This window comes from Macrosteles quadrilineatus, unplaced genomic scaffold (assembly GCF_028750875.1).
Source record: "Macrosteles quadrilineatus isolate MER2022 unplaced genomic scaffold, UCM_ALF_1.0 Scaffold_6__1_contigs__length_79288215, whole genome shotgun sequence".
In the NCBI taxonomy this organism is placed as follows: Eukaryota; Metazoa; Arthropoda; class Insecta; order Hemiptera; family Cicadellidae; genus Macrosteles; species Macrosteles quadrilineatus.
In genome coordinates, this window is record NW_026542599.1 from 33287134 (window position 1) to 33314088 (window position 26955).

Sequence of the window (26955 nt, forward strand, 5' to 3'; positions counted from 1 at the left end):
AATAGGACTATTCACACTTCGATACTGACCATGGGCTTTGCCCCTTTGGCTTTAAAAGTTCTGAGTTGAGGATTTTAAAAGTAAATATTGATTGGTCTCCATGGCTGCCATGAGAACAAACACAATGTTTACAATTTGCTATGCCACCCAAATGTAAACAAGCTGAACTGTCAAACCACATTAATTCACAATGCCACAGCTGGTTTATAAATAGGAGGCATATAATATTCTCTACAATCATGTTTATTTATTCTTATATTTGATGGTTCATTGATTATTTATTTTATGAAATTAGTGAGATTGTATATCTGATGCTGTATCTAACCCTAATTAATTATTTAAAATTTTGCTAATGTGAATAATTGTATTGAAAGAGTTTGGTGTAAAAATAGTGAAATTATAAAGTTCACATTTACTTGAATCATTTGAACATTTTTGAACAATTAACATGTGTTTAGAGTAGGGCACACACCTTAAAAATTGAAACATTTTTCTCAAGGAGATAATTAATTGTATATTTTTGCCATTTTGAGAGAAATATTTTTCACACCATTAGCCTTTTCCCAAATTTTTAAATCATATTTTCATATTACTACCCATAGAGTTATGATGTTTTCTAATCCAGAGGTAGCTACTACTCTATATTATAACTTTTTACACTTCCTGTAGATTTTACATTCTATTCTAATAATGAATATCTTTTTACGAGCGTTTCAAGGTCATTACATGTATAATTTCAACCAAGTTCCTCTTAACTTAACCTACCCTTGCAATAACATTGTTTGAATGACATTAAATTTACTAATTCTAAGCTGATATACAAATATTTCAAATTAAAAACAACAACAAAAAAGTTGTATATATGCCTTTGCCTTTGGTGCATAAATATTAGGAGCTATAAATAGTAGGACTAAATACTAAATAGTCCTATTATTTAATAGCTAAATAGTATGTTTCTGTTTGTTTTGTTTTAGTAGTAAGAGTATTAATGTTTTTGTTTGTTCACATAGTATATAATAAGTTTTTTTTTATATTCAATGCTGAGTGAGCAATGCTTTTTAGAAGCAAGATCACCTGTTTCATTTCATTCAAATTAAATGCTATACCATAATATTAACCAGATGTTGTAAATTATTGTTTGTCTATGTTTTATTTTATAATTTAAAAGTAAGTAAAGGATTTGAGATTTTTATTTGTTTATTTTTTGAAAATGTTTTTTAAATGTAATTAGAAAGTTAAAAGTTTTTGATATATTAAGTTTTATATCAAGTTTTTTTTTGATTTATTGGAATTTAATCTTTTTTAACATACATGTGGGACTTTCGGATATTAAAATGCCTAAAAGAAAAAAGAGCAACCTCTCCAGTCGTCCTGCTAAGGCAAGGGCAATGGCATCTTTGCGAGAAAGGGAGTCCTTTCAAGAGAGACAAGTCCGTCTGCAAAAAAACGCAGAAACTACAGCACTACAACGATTTTCTGAAACTTCAGAACGTCGTCAGGCTCGATTACAAACCAATGCTAACAGGATTGCTTACCTACGGTCCCAAGAAACTCCTCAACAGCGTCTGCTACGTAGAGAAGAGGATTCAGTTAGACACGCTGCACAGCGTTTAACTCAAACTAATGAACAGCATGAAGCCAACCTACTCGCTCGAAGAAATGACAGGCAACAATTTATGACAAGAAAGTGGGATTCATTTAAACACATAGCATTTAATTATGACCCAACAATTGATTACAAAAACCACAATCTTCTTTCAATTGGACATATTAATAGTATATGTAGGCATTGCAGAGCAGCCAAGTGGCCAGGAGAATCTGTTGGAATGTGTTGCTCAAGTGGCAAAGTCAAAGTTACTCATTTGGAAGAGCCACCTGAACCCCTTCTCACTTTGCTCAAGGGAGAAACAAGGGAATCAAAAGATTTCTTACAAAATATTAGAAAATATAATATGTGTTTCCAAATGACATCTTTTGGAGCATCTGTTCAGACTATTGTTCCTCATTTTCATACTACTTTTACTGTTCAGGGACAAGTTTATCACCGCATTGGTAGCCTTCTTCCTCCTTCAGGAAAGCCCCATAGCTTTCTACATATATATTTTATTGGGGATCAGGACATTGAAACAGACACACGTTGCAACAACATACCTGGTGTTTGTCGTACAACGGTCGAAGATATACAGCAAATGTTTCATGAAGAAAATCAATTAGTACGTTCTTTTAAAACTGCTATGGAACTTCTTCCAACAGATAACTACAAAGTTGTAATTCGTGCTGACCGCCGTCCACCTGGTGAACATGAACGCCGGTACAATGCTCCTACTGCAGATGAAGTGGCGATTGTCATTGCTGGAAATGAGTTTGAGAGCCGAGACATTGTATTAAGGAAACGTGATGGCAATCTTCTCCGAGTGTCTGAAACTCACCGCTTCTACGATGCACTACAATACCCACTAATTTTCTCAAAAGGACAAGAGGGGTATCATTTTGGTATCCCCATGATGGATCCAAATACTAATCTCCCTACAAACAAGAAGGTTTCGTCAATGGATTTCTATGCGTACATGTTAATGGTACGCGAAGACGATTTTAATACTATCTTGAGGTATAGACAGCTCCTAAACCAGTTCATAGTTGACATGTACGCCAAAATAGAAACTGAACGCCTACTGTACATTAAGCTCAATAAAAAAAAAACTTAGGGCTGAGAGCTACGTGCATTTGAGAGATGCTTTGAACAATGATGCGACACTGAGTGCTAATGATATTGGCCAATCTGTTATCCTTCCTTCAAGTTTTGTAGGATCTCCGAGGTATTTAAGTGAAAGGGCACAAGACGCTTTGACCTATGTTAAAAACTACGGTCGCCCGGACTTATTTATAACTTTAACATGCAATCCAAAATGGCCCGAAATATTGGAATCCTTGCTTCCAGGGCAGAAAGCAACAGACAGACATGACATTGTTTCACGTGTGTTTCATCAAAAAATAAAGATTTTTGTCTCAGTGATCAACAAAGGGGAAGTTTTTGGCTCTGTCAGATGCTTTATCTACACTGTAGAGTGGCAGAAACGTGGATTACCTCACATCCATTACCTCCTTTGGTTATGTGAAAAAATCCGTCCTAATCAGATTGACAGTGTCATTAGTTCTGAAATCCCAGAACGTACCTCTGATCCGGTTCTTCATGAGTATGTACTGAAACATATGGTACACGGACCTTGTGGTGCTTACAACCAACGGTCTCCATGCATGAAAGACGGCAAATGTACGAAACACTACCCAAGGCCCCTGATTGAAAACACCCAAACAAATGATGATGGTTATCCTATGTACCGTAGACGGAGTCCACATGATGGTGGATTCACGGGTCATATTAATATGAAAGCTGCTGGAAATGTTGCTGTGGAGATAGACAACCGCTGGATTGTCCCATATTGCCCAACTTTGATTAAGATCTTCAATGCGCACATCAATGTAGAATACTGCAGCTCAGTTAAGGCCATAAAGTATGTTTGTAAATACATACACAAGGGAAGTGACCAAGCTGCATTCAATTTGGTGAAAGGCGCACAATTAGACAATCTAAAGGATGAAGTGACTATTTATCAAACCGGACGTTACTTAAGTAGTAATGAGGCTGCTTGGCGCATATTTGGATTCCCAGTGCATGAGAGGAAACCAACTGTGACTCATCTATCAGTACACCTAGAAAATGGTCAGCGGGTATACTTTAATGAGGAAAACATGAATGAAAGATTGCAAAACCCACCACCAACCACGTTGACTGCATTCTTTGATCTATGCCAAAATGATGATTTTGCAAAAACACTTTTGTATCATGAAGTTCCACACTATTTCACTTTCAACGCAACCGAGAAAGTATTCAGGCGCCGAATTCAAGGAACACCTGTCCATGGTTATGCAGATGTTAAATACTCAGATGCATTAGGTCGTGTATATACTGTTCATCCGGCAAACTTTGAGTGCTATTGTCTTCGTTTGCTTCTTCATAAAGTAAGAGGCCCTACATCTTTTCAGCAACTAAGGACAGTAAATAACCAAATTTGTGGCACATACAGAGAAGCCTGTCAGGCCCTTGGTCTGCTTGAGAATGACAACCATTGGGAGTCAACGATGGAAGAAGCTGTTCTGACTCGCTCAGCTTCTCGTGTACGCCATCTATTTGCAATATTGATAAGTACGTGTGAGTTGTCAAGCCCTATAACTTTGTGGGAATCATTCAGAAATGATTTGTCTGATGATATCTTACATCGACACAGGGAAGTCGTCCCTGACCTTCAGTACAATGACATAGTTTACAATGAGGCCCTAACGAATAGGCTATCCAAGAACTGGTGAAGTCTATGAGTGGGAAAGATTTAAGTTCGTTTGGCTTACCCGCTCCAAACTTATTGAATGGAATCAACCCTGAACTTCTAAAAGAAATGGCATATAACATCGACGATATGCAGCTCCAAGTACAAGAGATGTTACCAAAACTTCTACCCGAGCAACAAGTGGTTTATGATACAATTTTAGAGAGGATTGAGAGTAGAAAAGGAGGAATTATCTTCCTAGACGCTCCAGGTGGAACAGGTAAAACTTTTCTTATAACTCTCATATTGGCTAAGCTGAGAAAAGAAAATCACATTGCTCTTGCGATTGCATCCTCTGGCATTGCTTCAACACTTCTACCTGGTGGAAGAACTGCACATTCTGCATTGAAACTACCACTTAACCTAGCAACTGCTGAAACCACACAATGCAATATCAGCAAAACCTCTGATCGAGCTGAAGTCCTCCGACGTTGTACATTACTGGTGTGGGATGAATGTACAATGTCTCACAAACGAGCATTTGAAGCATTGAATGCAACACTTCAAGACATCAGAAATAGTCAAGATTTAATGGGGGGCTTAGTTGTTTTGTTGTCAGGGGACTTTAGACAAACCCTACCAGTTATCCAACGTGGAACTCCAGCAGATGAAATCAATTCCTGTTTGAAAAAGTCTGTCCTATGGAGTCATATTGAGCAGTATCACTTGGTTCAAAATATGAGGGTAAGTCTCCATAACGACTGTGATGCCAGACAATTTTCAGGTGATTTGCTCAAGATTGGTGAAGGTAGAATGAAAACTGACCAACATAAGATGATTTCCTTCCCAGAAAACTTTGGTCACATGGTTGCTTCTGCGGAAGAGCTTATAGCAAGTGTGTTTCCTGACTTACAAAACAACCACTATGATCCTGAATGGTTATCCTGCAGAGCAATTTTAGCCCCCAAAAATGACGATGTGAACAAAATAAACAGCAAAATTATGAACATTATTCATGGTGAAGTTAAATCTTATTTGTCCATTGATTCAATTACAGAAGAGGAGCAAGCACTACACTACCCTGTTGAGTTTCTTAACACCTTGGAACTGCCTGGTATTCCCCCGCACAAGCTTGAATTGCAATTAGGAATCCCAGTAATACTACTTAGGAACTTAGAGCCACCTAGGTTGTGTAACGGTACTAGGCTTTTAATTACATCATTAAAAGAAAATGTCATAGAAGCTAAGATTTTAACTGGTTCTGCAAAGGGGGAAGAAGTACTCATTCCCAGGATTCCCATTACAACAGCAAACCTACCCTTCAATTTTAAGCGCCTTCAGTTCCCCTTAAAGGTTGCTTTTTCAATGACGATAAATAAAGCACAAGGACAGACTCTACAGGTTGCAGGCCTCTATTTGGAAACACAATGTTTCTCCCATGGGCAATTATACGTTGCTTGCTCACGTGTTTCTAGTGGAAAAAACCTGTATATTTTCACAAAAGATAGGAAAGCTGTAAACATTGTTTATAAGTCTGTATTGTAAATATATATTTTATTTTAACATGTTCATATTAAAACTTTTTCACCTCCCTTGAGTTTACTTATTTTACAATGTTTTTAATTTCAGATTTCAAAAAGCACCATTTAAACATACATCTACCCCGGACGAAGGACGGGTACTCAGCTAGTATTCTCCATAAGAATAACATGGGAATTTTAAATTTACAATTTTTTTAATTTTCTCCGTTACTAATAACCGAACAAAAATACTTTTATATACTAAATTATTTGTTTTTTTAAGCTCTTTAAAAAGGTCTAAAGAGAAATTGGGAAATATTGTGTTTTGAGGGTCAAAAGTGAGAAAAACCAATTTTTACCCCATAAAACCCCCCGTAAAGCCCCATTCCCATGATCCGATCATGCTGGTTCGCGAACTCATTCAAGTTTATCCCGCTTTACACCTTTAAACCAAATTTCATCAAAATCGGACAAAAATTACTCAAGTTATCGCGTTCACGGACATATATATATATACAAAACGTATACATAATATGTATATTATACAAAAATTTGAACTAATGGTGTTTTTGGCCTCTGGGGACATCAAAATGAAAAAGTAAATGGGTCCCGGGTCTAGGTATTACCGTGCCACCTACGGTAATAGCTACTTCCCTATAGGGAAATTCGCTAAAAGAGGAAGTTTGTATTAGATAAAACACATAGAGATAATGTCATCCTCCAAATTTTGAAATGCTCATTCTATAACAAAATCTCTCTGAAAACAACATTTGTTGTATAGTATCCATTTTGGTCGATTCCTTGTTCTTTATTTGGTTCTAGTACTATTTTAACATCATCTGGCCGCTTTACCAGGCTAAAAGCAAAAAAAGTTTACCATGGGTAAACACTGGTTTTTCAAATAAATGCCAACTTTTGTGAAGGTTTGGCCTTGCGCTTTATTTATAGTAATAGCGAAAGGTAATCGCGATGGGAATTGAGTCCTTGTAAATTAAAAAGGCATATTAGGATATGTAGATATTAGTTTAATTTTTGGCTTGAAAAATATGTCCTCTTTGCCTACTCCAGTAATTACTTCAAACTTTACACTTTTTTAGACATACCTATAACACAACCAATCGTACTCCATTAACTAATCCAAACGCATAAAATTGGGAAAAAGTATATTTCAGCTTTATAGTAGTATACAGGGTGTTTCAGTAAAGCGTAACGGGCTATGCAGATTCAGATTCTACATGCAAAAATAAGTCGAAAATGTTGAATAACCTTTTTCCGATTTCGGCTTAATTTAGCCGTAATCCGCCATTTTTTATTTTTTTGAAAATAATTAATATCTCAAAAGCCCTTTGGAGACATTTTTATAAAACTTGGAATAAACTATAAGTACAGGTATAAACGTTATCCAAAAATATATTTGATCAGGCTCATCAAATTCCAAAATGGCGGCCATTAAAAGTTTTTAAAGTTAAGTTCCATGAAAACCAGCCATTAAAACAAAATTTTAAATGACCGCCATTTTGAAAATTTGATGAGCCTAATCAAAGATATTTTCAGACAATGTTTATACCTGTAGACTTAAAGTTTATACCAAGTTTCATAAAAATGTCTCCAAGGGATTTTGAGTTATTAATTATAAAAAAAATACAAAATGGTGGATTACGGCTAAACTAAGCCGAAATACAAAAAAGTTATTCTACATTTTCTACTAATTTTTGCATGTAGAATCTGAATCTGTATAGCCCACTACGCTTTACTGAAACACCCTGTATACATTATAGTACATATTAATATTACCATATGCTTTAAATAAAGTTAAACCACATGTTTTAAAGTAAACAAAGCAGACATGACCTAGATTCCCATGCTATTTAAATGTGAATTATTTTATTCTGTAATAACCTTTTGGTGCATAATTAAGAAAAACGAATATTTTTCCCCAACATTTCATGCCCAGACCTTTAAAATGAGACCTCTCCCAGCTTACTACGGCCTCCAGTTCGCTCACAATTTCATTGTAAAATTTTGGGCTTACGGAATTAGATAAATAGATAGTGTAACATAACCATATACTCATAATGTAAACAACTCTTTTCTTTACACTATTAAGGCCTCTGGGGCATTAGCTCATTTCTCTTTTGTTGGCTCATCTACAAACCAACCTTTCTTTGGACACATCTACCAAGTTTCTACACCCAGCCGTTCTCTCAAATTAGTTGAGACAAAGAAAACTAGTTTCCAATTAGATTAGGAAAATACATATGATATTGTATGATGGCAATATCTATATTCTTGGAAATATAGATGTTATATATTTGCATTACACAACAACGCAATTATTTATGGTAAGTAATGCACAATGTGCTACTGGAAAATAGGTCGACAATGAATGGTGCACTTATCTTTACTAGCACTATTTTGAGATTATGGCCTTAGTTTGTAAATTGCACAATGCTAAAATAGGCTCAAAATAAAGTTATAAAAAGTTCTCATAACTTTAGAATTGATCAATGTTTTCAAAAACGGATTGCAACATCGTATTAAGGGTAACAATGTTGTTTGGAACGGTGGGTCACAACCCTACCTTTCCATTTGATAGAATAACTTTGTATCCAATATGGTGGATCCAAGATGGCGGCCAAAAATTTTAACCCAGTCAAGAAGTACTTACTACTCTACAATGATCTGACGTGGTCCGGAGTTGATATCTTTAGAAATGTAGAAAAAGTTGGGGGGAACTCATTTAAAACTCACTCTGTATAAAACCAGTGAATAAACCTCACATATGAATAAACCTTAACTAGTACATTGTCTTCGTAAAATATGAAAAGGCAAATAAAGGTGTGTATCCCTACCCAGTTAATATTTAAGTGTATACTCCTTTTGTTAAGGCTTAATAACATTAGGGCAAAGTAAAAAGGCATCATATTGACCAAACTTAACCCTAATTTTTTTCTGATCAACATAAAAAAAATTATAACTAGTGTAAGTTTATGTGGTGGTATTCCTGTTAAAGGTGCGATCGAAATTCTATCAAATTTGGCTTAATCATCGGCTGATTCTTAATTTTTTGCGAGCAACAGACAGTACCTGTTTAAATTTCCAAAAAATATTGTTTTTCTTCCAATTGGAACTTGTTATAGGACTTACTTCATTAACAAATAAGACCAAAGCTACTTAAATAAACCAGCATATTTATTCACAAAAAATCATATGTTTGCTGTCTTCAGCAGAGTTAAACGGTCAAACCTAAGTAGTGATTCGATTGATTTAATGAAAAAAAAAACATCAACAAAGACAAACAACTCTTTTTTACACAAAAGATATGGCGTACAGCGATATCTATTATGACACATAGATAATATATTTCTTAGTTTGTTTAAATATTAGAATAATTTTTTTCATATTATTAATCTTTTTAGGGACTTATGTCCCTATACAAGCCACTGGTTAATATTATATTACACAACGCGTGCCGGGTAATTACTAGTCTTATATATATATTTGTATGATTAGGGGTTTCAGGTTAAAGAAACAAAACATATCTCAGATTTTTACTATACATTGAGTGCAAAACTACAATAGAACCATAATATACCGTCACGTTTTTCAATATTTATCATCCCAAGGTGCAATCCTAGCCCGTTCTTGCGCTATCTCCCTATCCCTTTCTTCCTGTTCCACCTTGCTATCCTGTTCTTCTTGTTCCACATCTAATACTGTTTTTGCTTTTCCATCTCTTCAAGAGTCTTTACAGAAACTCCTTTTGCAATGGCGTTTTTGATATGTGTACACTCTTCCTTGTCCATTTGTGAATCGCTCATATGATAAGTGGTGATCGTATATTTGACGCAGCGGTGTTCTGACGTTCTGATGACTTCATTACACTTGTCGCTGTATAGGGTCCCATCTATGATAAGAAAATCGTCCCCCTTTGTTTCAGATGGCGTACTTGGACATTTATAGGCGATCGTATATGTACCTTGACTCAATGGGATTTTAAAATAACTGTAGCAATCCCCACGAATATACCTGTCATCTGTTTGGGATATTGTAAAAGATATTTCCCTTGAATTGTTGGGAAGAGTGTATTGTCTAATTCCATTTCCTAGAAGATCAAAATGAAATTACTTCTTTGTTTAGTAGAAACAAGTATATAATGGTATTTTTATAGCTAAACTGTTAACAGAAATTATAAAGAAAGTTACGTAACATCAAACTTAAATTAACTGAAAGTATCTAACACGACAAATAGCATGATAAATAACTGAATATGTTTAGCAATGAAATAATGAATACAGTAGATTATAATCATAAACTTGGTTAGAGATTCTAATTTGGAAAATGTTTTGTCTCATCTGCTTTTTTTATAATTATTTCAACCATGATATTACGTAAATGTTACCTTATAACAAAAAGCTTGAAACTCAATGCAACATCATTACATTTTATTTACACACCCATGTACACAAGTAAATGCTATATCTTGAGCTCTGCAGTTTATTTTTATTTTTTTATTATTTTTATTTTTTTGAGCGATTTGTTCTTGTGTTGAGAGCGATTTGTACGTGGCATTTGTGTGTTAAATGTGGTAATCATATCCATGTGATTGAAAAATAGCCTATCCAAATAGGATGTTAGCTTCGGTTGTCATTTGATTGGTCAAACGTCAATCTAACGTTTTAAACTATAAGCTAAGTTGATAGCGAAATTGAATGGCGCAAACCAGAGGTAAATATCGTACCCCTATTCAAAATAGCAGCCATTTTAATTATTAACACCCCCCCACACTTTAAACACCCCCAGTTAACTTTAAAAATTTAATATTTTAATACTGGCCAAAAGGTGAATCCTCTTTTTTTATAAAGGTATGCTGAGTTTAGTTTTCCTGCTATAACCTGTAAAAAGTTAAAAGGGGATATTTCAAAATTATTGCCATTTTGATTAGGTGTGCAATATTGACCTCTAGTTTGCGCCATTTAGTTTGTCTTGAGAATTCCTTTAAAATGAGGGGTCACATGATAGGTGTTTACATTTGAAAATTTGGGGCTGCCCCCAAAATATCCCATTTTGGGGGCTGGGGTAAAGTTGTAACTTTGCTGAAAAAGTGCATTATCTTATGTTGTAAATATGTGCCAAGTTTGGTTTTCCTACTTCAACGCGTTAAAATGGTAACTGGGGGGGTTTCAGACTTTTGCCTAACTCTGTATTTGCTATGTCTGTTTGTTTGTCTGTCTGTAATTTAAATGCGTTTGAAGATATTAAATCAGATGTAATATGGATCGTAAATGAAAAACAAAAATATCGATATATCTAAAAGAAATCATTGATAATAATTAATATGTTCCCCTTAAGAGGAAAGTGCCAGGAAACGCACCCAGATTCAGAATTGAATATAATTAATATATAGACACATTGAATATTTCGGTTTGTCACTAAAATGAAAACGACAATTTTTGTTAAAATGTTGTTTTAAATATCACTACAAAGTAAAATTACTATTCAATTGAAACAGCATGCAACTACTCTTTGCGTGGCAGACTTGGACAGTCAAATCTTTATTATTGTTATTAATTATTAGTATTTAATTTATTAGTGTATAATTATATTTACCTGATGGTACCATTGTGAATGAAACAATGAATACCTGAAAAATTATTTTAAATAAATTATCGAATATTCTGTCTTATTAGTATGCATGTACATTCAATTTTATTATATAAATATAAATACGTAGTTTGCATCTTAATTGAATTTTTTTTATTTAAAATAGTATTTTATATATCAAATTCTCATGAAATTACCAGTGGACCCCCTCTTAACCGACCTCGCATTAACCGATAATCGGGCTATGCACCCTCGTTTGTAAAATATTACCGTTTGTTTTAACCTACCTTGCTTTGAGAGCAGTTTGTCTTAACGGCCGCTTTCTAGGAATCTCGGGACTTTAGCCCCACGCTCAGCGATGGGAGCCATACGCTTATCTCCACAGGATGTGACTAAGAATAAGTTGTTTTGTATTTACAAAATGGTTGTCTTTTTAATTTCGACCAAAGGTTCTGTACTATATTGTGATATATTTGGTAAGCATCAATTAATATTACAGTACTAAAGTTATCAAAGTAAGCATTTTTATTGACTCTTGCCTACATCTATAATTTATTTCACTGAAGGTATTTGACTTAAAACCCTGTTTTGTGTTTATTTGTGACTTTTCCTATCAATATGAAAAAAGAAGATAAACAGTAAATTTTATAAAAATTCAACTAAGTCTTCAAAAAATTTATTATATCATTCAAAACGAATAGCACTTCATTTTGTTAGTTTTATGGATTTCCCGTTTTAACCGACCATTTGAGCTATCCGACCTAGATCCGGTCCCTGTTAAGAAGGTCTACTATATGTATCTTTAAAATAATGTGTTTTGATCGTTATAAAAATATTGATTATTTTTCAATGGATAAAAGTAAGATCTCACAGCGAAAGAAGAACGTTTGAGTAGAGCGTTGTAATATAATTAGTTACATACTGGAGCTATAAATAATTGTGAATAACCATGAAGAAAGTTTTTGTTCAGTTGTTTCTATGTAGCTCACAAGCCACACATTCCCATAGCTTCTTTCCTTTTAACATCTACTTACACCCCATGTAAAAACTTAAATGTTTTGCGCAAGAATATGTACAATAATACTACAACTCAACATTACCCTATGATTTTTTATCATTAAAAATATTGTATCCTAGACACACCAAGAAGACTCGCACCCTCATCACGGACAAATTCTTTGAGAAACTCCTTATATAGTTGCACAGACTTCGTCGTAATACATAAAGAACCACTAGCTACAGCCACAAGTTGTTAAATGGTTATTGGACGTCATTGGAGCTATTAAACAAGTGGCACAGGTGTTGTTCACTACTATAGAGTACGACTACATGGCGCAATAATATAAAATAGTGAACTAAGTATTGTAAAAAAAATGATAAAATGATAAAACAAAGCTACTACAGTACTACGTTATCTTAGGAATTTAAGGAAAAGTGTAATCATCAAGTACGTAAAGTTGATGATAATAATCCTGGGACGAAAAGCTTTTACCCTACAGCTGTTTTTCAAACTAGTCTTTTCCAATCTAGTTCTTAGAATGTACAATATTTACTTTACAGTATTGTTTACTTACTTAACAGCATTGTTTTGTTACTTTACAGTGCAAGTTTGGACCAATGAGGTTTAAGGATTGAGGCAAAAGAAGTAAAATTTGTATGCTTCGAATGTCAACTTATCAGCTGTTAAGGCCAATTTAATTGATTATAAAATGGTGATTGGTTGGGACAATAAGTTGTTGCATCACAATTAGTGGCAATGAGAGATTATGTACGAAAACATAACCTTTAAGACATTCATAGAAATTAAATGCACTCGCCAAGGCTCGTACCTTAACATTTCTACTTGTGTCTTAAAGACTGTCTTTATACGATCGTTGCGTAAACTAATAAAGGTGGAATAAGTAAATTTGCGCAATACTGCTTTTAAACGACTCGTTATCTAACAGAAATAAATAGGAGCATCAATTACTTATACAGTTCTTTATTGGTAAACATTATTAATGTTTCTCGGGTGCTTAGTATGGTCAACATAGGTTTTTAAAATATATACTACCATAGATGACTACCTCCAACTATAAATAATCATATTGATATTAAGTCATAATAATTGAAGTTTTGTCTCCAATAGCATTAAAATACAATAAGAAAAGTAAAATAAATTAATTAAATAAAATACAATAGTGTAGTAGCTTTAGATACTAACATTCTAGCTTTAGATTTCTAACATGTGTTGAAATAATACAGGCCATTTCCGTTGATTCATTGCCGCTATGTTTTTTTCAGGTTGAAATTTTAAAATTATACGGGTTCAGGCAAAAGTCTGAAACCCCCCAGTTACCATTTTAATGCGTTGAAGTAGGAAAAACAAACTCGGCACATATTTACAACATAAGAAATTGCACTTTTTCATCAAAGTTACAACTTTGCCCCAGCCCCCAAAATGGTGTATTTTGGGGGCAGCCCCAAATTTTCAAATGTAAACACCTATCATGTGACCCCTCATTTCAAAGGGTTTTTAAGAGAAATTGAATGTCGCAAAACAGAGGTCAATATCGTACCCCTAATCAAAATGGCAGCCATATTAATTATTTAAGATGAGCAAGCAAGATAAACTCTGGACACCCCCAATTAACTTTATAACGTGTGGCAGTGGGAAAACCAAACTCGGCACATGTTTACAACATAAAAAAATGCACTTTTTCATTAAAGTTAGAACTTGTACCCGGTCCCCAAAATGGGGTATTTTTGGGGCAGCCCCAAATTTTCAAAAGTAAATACCTATCATGTGACCCCTCATTTTAAACAGTTTATCAAGACAAATTAAATGGCGCAAACTAGAGGTCAATATCGCACCCCCAATCAAAATAGCAGACATGTGATCACATACTGTTCACAAGCAGTAGTTAGGGAGCAAATAATGAAAAAAGTCCATAACATTTATGAAGATCTCTGTTAGTATGAGAGATTACAATGGTCAAGGACCTTCCTAGACCCACCTTGATAATTCCGGTAACATTTACTGAACTACAGAGAAATTAGCAAAAAGTACAGTACAAAACGTAAACAATAATACCCCCGTCGCAGCCAACCTGCCGACTAAGCAAATTTCTATTTACCTGAATTGATTTTCAATTAAGTGTATTTAATTAACATTAGGTTTTATGAGTACCTAGGATTGCTGCTACAGGGAGGGTGAAAAAGTGGTTTTTAGTAAAGTATTAATAATTTAGTATAAAATAAAGAAATTTACCAAGTGTGATCAAAATATATCCATCAGTAAGCAAACTTACAATATTTTATAATATTCTCCATAAGAATAACATGGGAATTTTAAAATAAAAATTCTTTGAATTTTCTCCGTAACCAATAATTGTACAAAAACATCACACTCTTGTGATCACATGTTCCATATCCGTTCCACATATTGTGATTACACACAAAGCTAGACAGTAAATCTAGGCCTGGTGCACGCAGAGTGGAGAATTGACGGATCCGACATCCGACAAGAATGCCCCAGAGAGCAATGTTGTCGTGACGTTTCGGATCGGAAGGTGTCGTGTCTGACTAGTGGGTTACAGTCTATTTAAAATAATGCAAAGTAATTTTGTCGGAAGGTGTCGGAGCCTTGACAGAAGGTGACGTGTCGGAGAGTGTCGGACCAGTGGGTTTCTTGCTTTATATGTGGACGGGCAAATGCAATGTTTAACAGAGACCACACACCTCGTTGTTTCCCTAGTTGGAACACATAATTCTTCATCCAAACTCTATGGTTCTTGAGAATCACTTAATTGTATGATAATTCAATGTAAAACAGTACAATGACGAAATACATATTTTTTAAATACAAAAATGGTGCAAAACCTGACCAAATACACACACAAATTGCAGTTGGTAAAAGAAATATGATTTTTAGATTGTATAACTTAAAATAAAAAAACTCTTTCATGTTGGAAACAGTATAAAATAAACTTAAATAACAACAAAAATTGTTATTTACCAATTATTAGTGCTAATATAATTTATAACAAATATATAATAATGGGGTGTCAAAAACACCCCACGCGAGTACATACGTTGTAGACATATTGTATACATCTGAATTGTGTATATTGCAGTGGCTGTGGCTTGTCACCTGAGAAGGCAGATGAGTTGTTGATGGATGTCAACCTTCTCAAGATGGACGTTGAAGATCTCAAGGCTAAGGTTGAGACTGTTGCTGGTGCTACTGGTATGTTTTATCCAACACTATTACACTAGCCATCATACTATCAAATAAGCATATCGACATCAACCATGTGTTAAAAATCCAACGGAGTGGATTAATTTCTAAGGGAAAAGAGGTTTTGTATTTTAATGTCCTCCAACGAATCACAGCTCTGCAGCAAAACTGAACTGGGTAGCTTAGTGGTAATAGTGCTAGCCTAGTAATCAAAAGGTTGCCGGTTCGAACCTGAGAAAAGAGTGTAGCTTTTGATGGTTCAAAACTGGACCCAGCTGTCTCTGATCATTGGGCTTTAAATGGTCCTGACTTATCATCTACTATTTATACTACCATACTACTACTTAACAGTTGATCTTAGTTAGTAACAAAGCTACACAAGGCATCACATTCCATTCTACACTCATCCTTCACTCATATTTGGGTTAAAATACACACATAGGGGGCGTCCCCATCTCAAATTATAATAATGATAACTTGGTTCACTGTTTTTTCTACCTATAAAGATAAGACCTCAGAAGACTGTGTAAGCTGAGTAATCATGCCATCAGTAATTAGGTTTTTTTTTGTATTTTCTATGTTTTCAAAACTTTTATTTCTTTTTGTTCAATATTTATTGACGACTCACTCCCACGCACGGGTTTTCTCATGTTTTATTTTGTTTATTTATATTTCAGCAACTGCAGTATACAGGGTGAATAAAAAGTCAAGACCCCCTCTCCAATAGCCTATTTTTCTAAGTAAATACACAGAGATATCCTTTTGGTGGTCATGCAATCTTAGCAGGAAGTTTCATTTTATGATTTTGAAATCTTTGAGTGTCCCTCCGAAAGGGGGGATTTCGGGGGCAACTCAAATATTTTAAATGTAAACCCCCTTCAAGTGACACCTCATTTTGAAGTGTTTACAAAAGAATGGTGAAAACTAGAGCTTGCTATCTCTTCTCTATCCAAAATCGTAGCCCGTCAAAGGTTGTTGAAAATCAATGGTAATATTGGTTCGTAATGGTAATATGGCTAAAATTTTGGATAGAGAAGAGATAGCGAACTCTGGTTTTCAGATTCACCATTCTTTAAGTTTTTGTAAACACTTCAAAATGAGGTGTCACTTGAAGGGGGTTTACATTAAAGTTTTTCGAGTTGCCCCCAAAGTCCCCCTTTTTGGGGGACACTCAAATTTTTCTAAATCATCAAATGAAACTTCCTGCCAAGGCTGCATGACCATCCAAAGGATAACTCTGTAATATTTACTTAGGAATAAATTTAAGGGAGGAAATTACGTTTTATAACACAAGAAAATAAATTTAACAGTAACGTCATGAAACTTTTGACGGGCTACCATTTTGGATAGAGAAGAGATAGCAAACTCTGGTTTTCACTTTTCACCATTCTTTAAGTTTTTGTTAACACTTCAAAATTAGGTGTCACTTGAAAGGGGGGTTACATTTAAAATATTTGAGTTGCCCCCAAATCCCCCTTTTGGGGGGGGCACTCAAAAATTTCAAAATCATAAAATGAAACTTCCTGCTAAGATTGCACGAACACCAAAAGGATATCTCTGTATATTTACTAAGAAAAATATTAGAGGAGGGGGGGTCTTACCTTTTTTCACCCTGTATAGTATTGTATATGTAATATTTGTAAAATGCTTGTAACAAATGTTTATTTTATACAAAATAAAAGAAATTTTGATTTGTATAATTTGAAGTTATGTCAACAATAAGGGGTTTCGGTTTGTGGGCAGCCATGATATTAAATATCTGCAGCATTCATTGTGAGCTAAACATTTGACAACACATTTTCAATTTTTCAACAAAGAAGATGATTTTCAAAACAACTCAAGTCATACTTTGGCTAAATAGTTTGTAAAATAAAAATTACTTTGATACAGAAAAACAGCCACAAATTGAAAAAAAGTACATCCAGAAGCACTCTCTTTCTCTTGATATCAATACTTTATTTACAGCTTTTTTACATATTTTCACTTACCAACCCAAGCTCTCTGGCAGGAAGTAATGTATTAAAGTTATTTTATCCCCTTTGTATGTCGTCTTCTGCAGGAGTATTTGTGTTTTAGTGTCCATGAGCTGAGCTCCAGATAAATTGATAAAAAAGTAGTTATTGTAATGAATTAACACCTTAACAGATTCCAACACTTATGCTTTTTTAACATATTGTGTCCTACAGAAACTGTCCCGTTTCAAGAGATGAGAGCAAGTGTTTCTAAGATCGATGGTCTTGAAGAAAAGGTAGAACATGTCAGAACATCAGTTGTAGATGAAACCAACCTTGTACTGTACTGTACTTAATATGTACCTAAAAGTAGTCTTTCCCAAACAAAGTATATTGTGTAGAGTTTTATGAAGTTTTTTGACAAAACAGTTGAAAACATATTACAGTAGTATGGGCCAGGATGACAATATAATCTTAAAATCTGATTGTTTGGTGTAGTTAGGAATTACATGTACAGCCCTTTGCTTTTATAGTATGATGAGGAGAAAACAAATAATTTGATAACTGTTTACTGATTGGTGTCTGAACACCATTCCTCCAAAAGTCTCTGATGAAACGCCTGATGGGTGAAATATTTGTATCGGCTGCTATCCATAAATATTTATACAATATTCTCTTTGGTCTCATAAGTATTGGAAATAAAACTTAGGTACCTCCACTTGATATATAACTGGAAAGGAAAACTGCAATTTTTGTGTGTTGATGTAACTCACTGTGCAATTTTCAAATATTTATTTTACAGTATTCCTAAAGATACAAGACCTCCTACACAGCACAAAGTGCAGTCCCGATAACAATTAATCTTGCGTTGCAGATGTTGAATATCGAAGGATTGGTGGATCGTTTGAAAGACTTGGATCTCGGGGACCAAGATATGCCGCTGGGCCAGAGGTTGGTGCAGATGCAGAAGTTGGTAGAACTACATGAGGATCAGCTGACAAAGGTGAACAATGTATTGGACGAGAAGTTGGCCTTCATGACTCGACAGATCGAGGTCTTGGATCGAGAGATGGGTGAGATCAACGAAAAAGTGAACCTGACGAGGCTGGGGACAAAGAACAGCTTGTTGACGCAGGAGTCAAAAATTTCGATCGGCGTTATGCAGGTGGTCTACAAATTTTATAAACTTTTTCAAATTAGAGAATATTTGGGAGGTATTGGGGAATTTCACATGACGAGTAGTAACAAAGTTTTTTTTTTAATTGGTTAATTATGTTTGTTCCAAGATTAAATGTGTATTTCCTTTCTTATAATGATTGTGATTTCAAAAGCAAATATTGACACAGCTTGGGTGAAATTTGTTTTTCTTAAAATTTTAACATTACATGGGAAGTCTATTCTGTCTACATAGACTTTCCTGACAGCCATATAATATATTTATTAATGAACTCAAAAAAGAATCTCATACTGGTTCTTGAATTGTTAACTTCACCAATATTTGGAATTTATTCATAATTTGCCTCCAGGATTGATTATTAATATAAATAAGGTTACTGACCTGTCGTCAATTAATCCTATAATTTGTCGTGGATGACTAGTTACGGGTTTAGCAAATGTTTCTTGTTGTTTCTGTGTGTATTTTATGTACAAAGTAATTTTAAAGTATAAGTAATTATATAAAGTAATTTTGATAACGGCAAGTGCTGAATTATTTTTATATGACGATTGACGAGAAAAAGGATTTGAAAATGGGGGTGAAACACCAAAACTAGTCCATATTTTTTGGAACTTTAAATATTAAAGTAGTCTTAATTAACAACCCAAACCACTGAGGCAAGGTTAAGCTACTGGCAACAAGGTCAGATATAATAATAAAGGTAAAGAAATAGTAAAACCTGTCGTAAACATGTACATATAATATAAAAAAAGTTCCACTGCTGACAAATCTATAAGGCTTTGAGCGTTGTTTTCCATTGAATAACAGTCCTCAATCTTCCACAAGTAGGGTGTGATTATACGTAAAATCGGATGCCTAAAGATTCCATAATGGAGACTCCTTTGTACCAAATTGTTGTTAATTGCAGGATCAAGCGGTCAGCATAAACAACCTGATCTCCAGTCTGAGCAGCGTCCAGCATGACCTGGACAACCTGACACTCACCGCAAACACACTGAATGAGGACAGTGAGAGGAAGCAAATGCTGATAGACGTAAGGTTGCATTCACTTAACCACAAACAGTTTCTAGATAACCACTGTGTTTTACAATTTAAGAATATTTTTATAGGAACAAGTTTATATTATACGGATACATCATTAAAATACAACAGAAAATAAAACTAATGAATTTATATCTTATAAGATATATCCTCTGATATATCAGAGGCAATTTTCTTTAGGGTTTCTATACAACGGTGAAATCAAAATAAAATGTATTCTCATCTGATGAATATAATTATCAAAGAATTCTCTCAAATAACTTGTCTTTGGTCTATGGCCAATTTCCTGAATGTTTCCGTATGTCTATGGATTACTTACTTATTTCTATTCTCTATGTATCTGTGATTTATTTACTGAATGTGTCCGTGAGTCTTGGTAATTTTCTTCATGTTTCCGTTGCTGCAGGTGCTGACGGAGCAGATTGAGATGTTGAAGCTAGCCAAAGCTGACAAGACCAACCTAGAGGACAGCCTGGCTGCCAAGGCCGACGTTAGTGTGGTTCACCGGAAAGTCTCTCACGACCACTTCCTGACGCAGATCGGACAATTAACCTCACTTGTGGAAGACGCATTCAGCAGACTCGAGACTCATGTTAGTCTAGCTTTACTCTAATGCAGAGAATTCTGTGTCCAGTTGTAAACTTGGGTTGATATAAATAGTGAAGGTGGCTAATGTTTGTAGAAGAATCTTTACATTAAATCTATTTAGGCCAACCGATAGAAGTTGATATCCTACTCCCAAAAGTTCCCAGTTTTAAAGAAAAAATGGACGTAGTTAGATCAAACCAATGACAAGATGTGTTGATGTCAATTATTGATTCCTGTTAAATACTTTTAAGACAAGCCAAACTGATAGGACAACTGTTTCTGAACCAAAGCATACTATGCCATATTACTATAATAAAATCAAACCTTATGGAGAAAATATAATTTTTACTGTAACACACATTGTGAGGAGCATAGTTATTAAAATAGGTTCAGTGTGAATTGAAATTTGAAATGGTTGGGAGCGAGGACGGGGCTGTATATAATTTGTAAATATTAGTTTTAGTGGTTTTAAGATTTTTAGTGGAAAACAGTGTTTTTGAGTTCAAAAATAAGTATTTTTGTCACGGTGCGCACAAACGTCACTTCGCGGGCCGGCAGACACCAGTGACCACGGCGATTTTGGACGGAATAACGGCTAGAAACACAGTTTACGACGTTAATCCTTACTTCTAGAAACAATAGTTTAGATTGTACATTAAACAAATGTTAGGCCCTGGGGTGCATCTATAGACATTTTGACCGCACTCCATGTGTTAATAAACAGTATTGGTAAACTGGCACAATCTTTCTTCCATTATATAAAATTGCCGTGGGGTAAACGGTGAGGGTAACTATTAACTATGGGGAATTTTACAAAAATTGCAATAAATTTTAAAACATTATTGTAAGATTATTGAGAGCCATACTTTCTCCATTTAAAAAGTAAAACTCGACTCTTTAATTGAAAAAAATCTTCTCAGCTTTTAAAATCAAATCAATTTCTCAGGAAGAATCTTGGCAAGAAGAGGTGGACTTGTTGAGGACGGATCTTCAAAATAAACTTGACAAGATGGAATTTTCTCCTTTGAAAGATTACGTGAATGAGAAACTCAAAGTACTCCAGGACAAAATGAAGGCTCTGGCTGCCCAGAAGAGAGAAGGACTGGCGGCTGGGTCCAAGAGGAGAGTTATAAGGTGAGAGAAGTCGATGTAGGCCTACTGCTGATATTATTTTTCATTTAATGTTAAAGAAACTCAATAAGAGGTAGAATTTTTTAGAGGGTTGATAACTGAACCTTTTAGCTTTAGCCAAAATAATAGTGAGTTTAAATGTTTCATATTTAGTTGAAGACATTATGAAAAAACAATGTCGGCCAAAGTCTGATTTCTGATGTGTCAAAATAATTGTGTATTTCACACCTCAAACAAACAAAGGCTGAGAGAAGCATCGAGGTAAACGTAGCACTGACCTTGTTGTAGAGACGTGCAGTGCATCTCATGTGACAACGAGTCAGTGATGAAGCCAGAGAACACATTTGATGAGATGACTCCACCTCCCCCCCTCCCCTCGCAGCCTAGTGTCCGGCCCTACCTGGCGTACAAGCTGGACCAAGTGCGGAAGCAGCAGAAGAAGTGAGTTTACTTATTTCACTTTTGTTAGCTACCTAATTTTTCCTACAAGGCTATTACTGTACCATAGTTCTCATGGCTTATACCCATGACTGATTTACTTTCTCATTTTGAGGTCTCCAGAGCTTTAGTCATTTTGTAGAGCTTAAAAAAACATATAATTCTGCATATTGAAGTGTTGTTCTACAATTAATTAATGGTTCTAGACAACATTTCAAAAAACCTAAATTTAAATTTTCTATGTTATAGTTTTGGAGAATAAGTTAACTGTTGTACATTTCTTGTTTATGGTGTATTTTTTTAATTTGGCACTATTTTATATGATACAAAGCTATTGATATTTAGCTTTTGCTAAAAAAACACACAATATTATCGCCCCTGAAGCAGCAAACCTAAGTTCTTGTTAACCTAATTAAATTTAAATAGGAAATAAATCTCTAAGGAAATATTTGAGTGACAATACAATCAGACAATTAGTTCCCATAGTCTACATAAAGGATTCCTGCAGCGTGAGTATTTTTAAATTTGTCATTTCCATACATTTTTGATTACTTAACCGTGGTCTTCTCACTCTCCAACATCGACCGTTTCTTAGAAAGCATCATTAATTGACGGTCCAATGAAAAATTACATCTGAGTCCAGAATTGGTCCTGCCTGGGATCAATCAACTATCGGATTTGAAGGAAAACATTATAATTACTCTGCTACTGAATTAGATCATCACAAGTCTGAGTTATTTGTTTACATCAATTACACTAACGATATAACGAGCTATATCCTATAATCATCATTTGTAGACCTAAGCAAACATTGTCATTATTGAATTCTCGGTTTTCGGGGGAGAGCCATGTCAAATCAGTATCTACAATATTTACAAAAACTGACGTTTCCCCCATTCTATAATGGAGGCAAGGAGAACACCATGCAGGAGTTGTGTCTTAAAACTCTTAACTCGTTTTACCATGTTTTTGTGATTTTTGAAATCTTACCTTTTTTCATCAAAACCCACTCAGAATGCCAATAAATGGGTATGTTTTTCTTTTTCATAGATTACCGACTGGCAGAAATTTGTTGCATTTTGAAGAAATGCTCCAAAACCCTGCAGACCCTAGGCTCAGGACCCTATCTAGAAGGTAAGGTTTATTAAAAAGTTTTTCAGTATAATAATTATAATAGTTGTGACGATTATTTTCTTAATATATGTTTGAAGGAAGGCAATATTCCTCTGGTTGGTTTGGTTTATTTGCTGTAATTCACTTTACGGAATTAACTGCTGGAATACTTTTAAGAAATTGTGAAGTATTATTTCAGATGACTTTTGGTTTTGACCTTTTGGCTCGTTTTCTGTTGTGTTCAATCCCAGCATTCCTCAACTGTGAGTGAAAAATGAAGAGCATTAAAAAGTGGTTATATATTCAATTCAATTGTTAAGATATCGACACACATATTTTAAGCTGGACAATGATAGGTGAATAGTGTAGGGTGGTGTTTTGGAGCAAGTTGTGTGGGCCTTACTGGTTTGTCAAATGTTTAATATTGGTAGTTCTTGTAAAAAAATATTTAAAAGACTTGTTTCTCATTCAAGGGACGAGAGACAAGTAAATCTCTAGATATAGTTTTACAGCCTAACATTAAATGTAATAATAATTTTTTTGAATGTGTGCAAACAAGTGTCTAAAGGTATTTTTATGATTAGACGTCTCAGGTTGATTGTTGATTTCAATGTTTTGATGTCAATATACTTTGCTCACATTCAGAGTCACCTATCGTATAGAATTGTTGTGTGGGGATGTGACAGCAGTGTTAAAAAGTTACTGATTTTGCAGATGAAAGTTTAAAAAATCATATCTAGAAAACTTGGTGTGCTAACTGTGCCTTCATTATATTTACTGGATTCTTTGCCGTACATTAAAGAGAATCTTGATAATATCCCTGCTTACAATTTGAATTCAGTGCATTCATATTTTGCCAGACAGAGTCATCTTATCAGGATTCACCAATGTAATTTATCAACTACCATTAAATCAACTTTTGAATTAGGTAAGAAAATCTAATTTGCTGCCATATAATGTAAAATGCTTAGATAATAAAATTCAAAGTACATTTGAAATCTCTATTGATAGAATTAAGTATGTATGATGTTGACAAATTTATCACTTATAACAAGGTGTCCACTTATAAATAGCAATTTTATTGTAAAATATGAAGATGCCATATACGTATGTTTTGTATGTTTTTTACGGCAGTAAATCATTTGGTTTGATTTTAAATGAAGGCTGCTTTGGCATCAGACTTTTTGAAGACAGTAAACATGTAATCTCCTTGTTCGGCTCATTTTAATTGTAGCATAACTTTAGCAACTTTAAAATTTGTAATAAATAATTTTTAGCGGAGAGCATCTTGTCAACCGGTTTGTGGGAGGTAGTCACACGATCACAACTCCTCAACAAAGAATCACTCGCACAGGCAACTTCTTTGAAACTTGGGGGCCAGTCATAACAGCTGTTGACACCTCTCAGCCATTAAATGTTTGAACATCCAGCTCCACATCATAGACTGAATATCATGTGTCAAGAGATTGTTGAACAAATAAAAATTATACAAAGTTGCTGTTGTAAAACATGACTAATTGTATTTATCCAATCATTCCCAGATAGGTACCCCAGGCCAGTAATTTGCTTTCATTTCCATCATTAGTTTGGTAAAAGGCATAATGAGTGAGTAGGTAATAAAAATGGTGACCTACTTCCCCATTGATAATCCATTTTGTTAGTGAGTGATTTCAACATGGTCGCATTTTATTACCCTATTTTTATTAACTGTCAAATACCGTCCCAACCATATGTTAATGTTATTATTAAAAGGTTCAAACAATTCAGTGGTCATTTGTTTATGTATATGATCCATACAGATTCTGTTCTAATATTCGTGATTAACAGTAACAATTTCTATAATCTGTTTCCTGATTTACTGCATTTAAGTCATCGCTTATGTCTTTGTTTAGTTAGTTTATGTGTCAAATACTACTTTCACATGGATTACCACTGTTACATTACAATTTTTAGACTCATAGTTTTAAACACACAATTTTAAATGTTTTCTAGCTGTTTGCCCGTTCTACGTACGGGAATCTTGTAGTAAGTTTAAACCTTATATTCAGAACAGGAGTTGGTTTGCATATTTAGTGTGCATTTTTCCAGATATGCTGGCAAAACTATTACTGTATAGGAATACATATAAACCTTCGCAAATACAATATCTGACAGTTTCAAAGCCAAAACGAATGCTTCGCAATTAAATGTCACCCGATCGTGTTAGTCCAGTTGTCTGGGGCGGATTTCTAGTAGTAGATTTTAAAAGTCATATAACATCTGATCTGATATGGTCACTTTCAACATGTGAAATTTGAAAATGATTGCCTCAGCCATCTAGGTAGTAGAAGAGTCGCAAGGGTAAAAGAGCTTCTGCTCACACCCCTCAAAAAGTGGTTATTTTATTTATGTGACAATTTCACAATGAAGTCAATGGTCCTTTTATTAAATAACAAACCCCAGTGTAATAACTGAACACATCTGCAATCCAAATATCCCACATAATTCTAATGCGTTGACCGGTTTTACCCAATATCTTTCTATTGCACTTTTAATACCTCCTGTGACGGTTGACCAGAATTACTCGATAGGATAAAAAAGGGTCAAGGATATAAACTAAAAATTAAAAATATTATATACACGATTTTACAACATTTTAGGCAAGATTGCATGAGCCTATACATGGTGCAATGCATCAAAAATATTCATGGACTGAATACAGTTGTCTGACTAGCCAGGCTTTGACTGTTTTATGAAAAGCGGTGGTTTACAAGTCTTAAATCTTTGGAGGAGATCATACACCACCAGAGCCCTAATCCAGTAACAGCTTTTGTGTTTTGGACAGCCTGTAGTTAGTAGGGTGGAGCTGGTTCCTGTTGAGGGGTGAAATTCCCCTGTTGTAAGTTGGTGCAGATTATCTTTCACATACTGTAACAGAGACTAAACTGTTTGAATGTACTTAATGTTTTTGGTGTTATAACAAATAAATACCCCCGCCGCAGCAAACCTGCCGACTAAGCGAATTTCCATTTGTCTGAATTGATTTCCAGTTAAATATATTTTAATAACATTAGGTTTAACGAGTACCTAGGTTTGCTGCTACAAGGAAACTAATAAAGTGTGTTTTTGAGTAAAATATTGATAGCTTAGTACAAAATAAATAAATTTGCCAAGTTCGATCAAAATATATCCATAAACAAGCAAACTACAACATTTTACAATATTCTCCTTAAGAATAACATGGGAATTTTAAATTTACAATTTTTTTAATTTTCTCCGTTACTAATAATCGAACAAAAATACTTTTGTATACTAAATTATTTGTTTTTTTAAGCTCTTTAAAAAGGTCTAAAGAGAAATCGGGAAATTTTGTGTTTTGAGGGTCAAAAGTGAGAAAAACCAATTTTTACCCCATAAAACCCCCCGTAAAGCCCCGTTCCCATGGTCCGATCTTGCTGGTTCGCGAACTCATTCAAGTTTATCCCGCTTTACACCTTTAAACCAAATTTCATCAAAATCGGACAAAAATTACTCAAGTTATCGCGTTCACGGACGTATATATATATATATATATATATATATATATGTCTATATATATATATATATACATATATAAAAATTTGAACGAATGGTGTTTTTGGCCTCTGGGGACATCAAAATGAAAAAGTAAATCGGTCCCGGGTCTAGGTCTTACCGTGCCACCTACGGTAATAGCTACTTCCCTATAGGGAAATTCGCTAAAATGTAGATACCGAAATTAGATTAATGTTTATTTATTACAATTAATGGTGTATTAATTTATCAGTTGATTCGGCCTTAATATTTGAACAGACGTGTATTGGATACATGCAGCACGGTAGCACGGACACCT

General features: G+C 34.5%; 2 protein-coding genes across 4 annotated transcripts in view; one reads left to right on the forward strand and one right to left on the reverse strand.

Moving 5' to 3' along the window:
* The window catches only part of LOC128996906 (glutamine-rich protein 2-like), a 30600-nt gene extending 6001 nt beyond the window's left edge, over positions 1 to 24599 (forward strand). The window contains exons 4-12 of the mRNA XM_054422432.1: positions 15562 to 15674; positions 17852 to 17913; positions 18492 to 18782; positions 19702 to 19827; positions 20242 to 20427; positions 21370 to 21557; positions 21843 to 21995; positions 23043 to 23126; positions 24383 to 24599. Of these exons, the coding sequence (XP_054278407.1) occupies positions 15562 to 15674; positions 17852 to 17913; positions 18492 to 18782; positions 19702 to 19827; positions 20242 to 20427; positions 21370 to 21557; positions 21843 to 21995; positions 23043 to 23126; positions 24383 to 24527 (1348 nt within the window). The 3' untranslated portion in view covers positions 24528 to 24599. The remainder of the gene's footprint in view (positions 1 to 15561; positions 15675 to 17851; positions 17914 to 18491; positions 18783 to 19701; positions 19828 to 20241; positions 20428 to 21369; positions 21558 to 21842; positions 21996 to 23042; positions 23127 to 24382) is intronic.
* LOC128996908 (uncharacterized) lies at positions 9364 to 12698 on the reverse strand. Of its 3 annotated transcripts, none has more exons than XM_054422433.1 (3): positions 12590 to 12698; positions 11453 to 11486; positions 9364 to 9947 (listed from the first exon to the last, which is right to left on the reverse strand). In XM_054422433.1, the coding sequence occupies exons 1-3, from the start codon at positions 12608 to 12610 to the stop codon at positions 9553 to 9555; spliced, it is 450 nt and encodes a 149-aa protein (XP_054278408.1). In that variant the 5' UTR covers positions 12611 to 12698; the 3' UTR covers positions 9364 to 9552. The 3 variants fall into 3 exon arrangements, with proteins under 3 accessions (XP_054278408.1, XP_054278410.1, XP_054278409.1); XM_054422435.1 differs by having other exon boundaries at positions 12605 to 12684; XM_054422434.1 differs by having other exon boundaries at positions 12547 to 12675.
* Positions 24600 to 26955: the final 2356 nt, after the last annotated feature.

Bases quoted from the DNA above. Each gene is read 5' to 3' on its own strand.
- LOC128996908 (XM_054422433.1), bottom strand. From the start codon at position 12,610: ATGAGGGTGCGAGTCTTCTTG. The intron at 11,487-12,589 runs GTGTGTCTAGGA...ATAATTTTTCAG, and splicing joins TGAGGGTGCGAGTCTTCTTG to GTATTCATTGTTTCATTCAC. The intron at 9,948-11,452 runs GTAAATATAATT...TTGATCTTCTAG, and splicing joins ATTCACAATGGTACCATCAG to GAAATGGAATTAGACAATAC.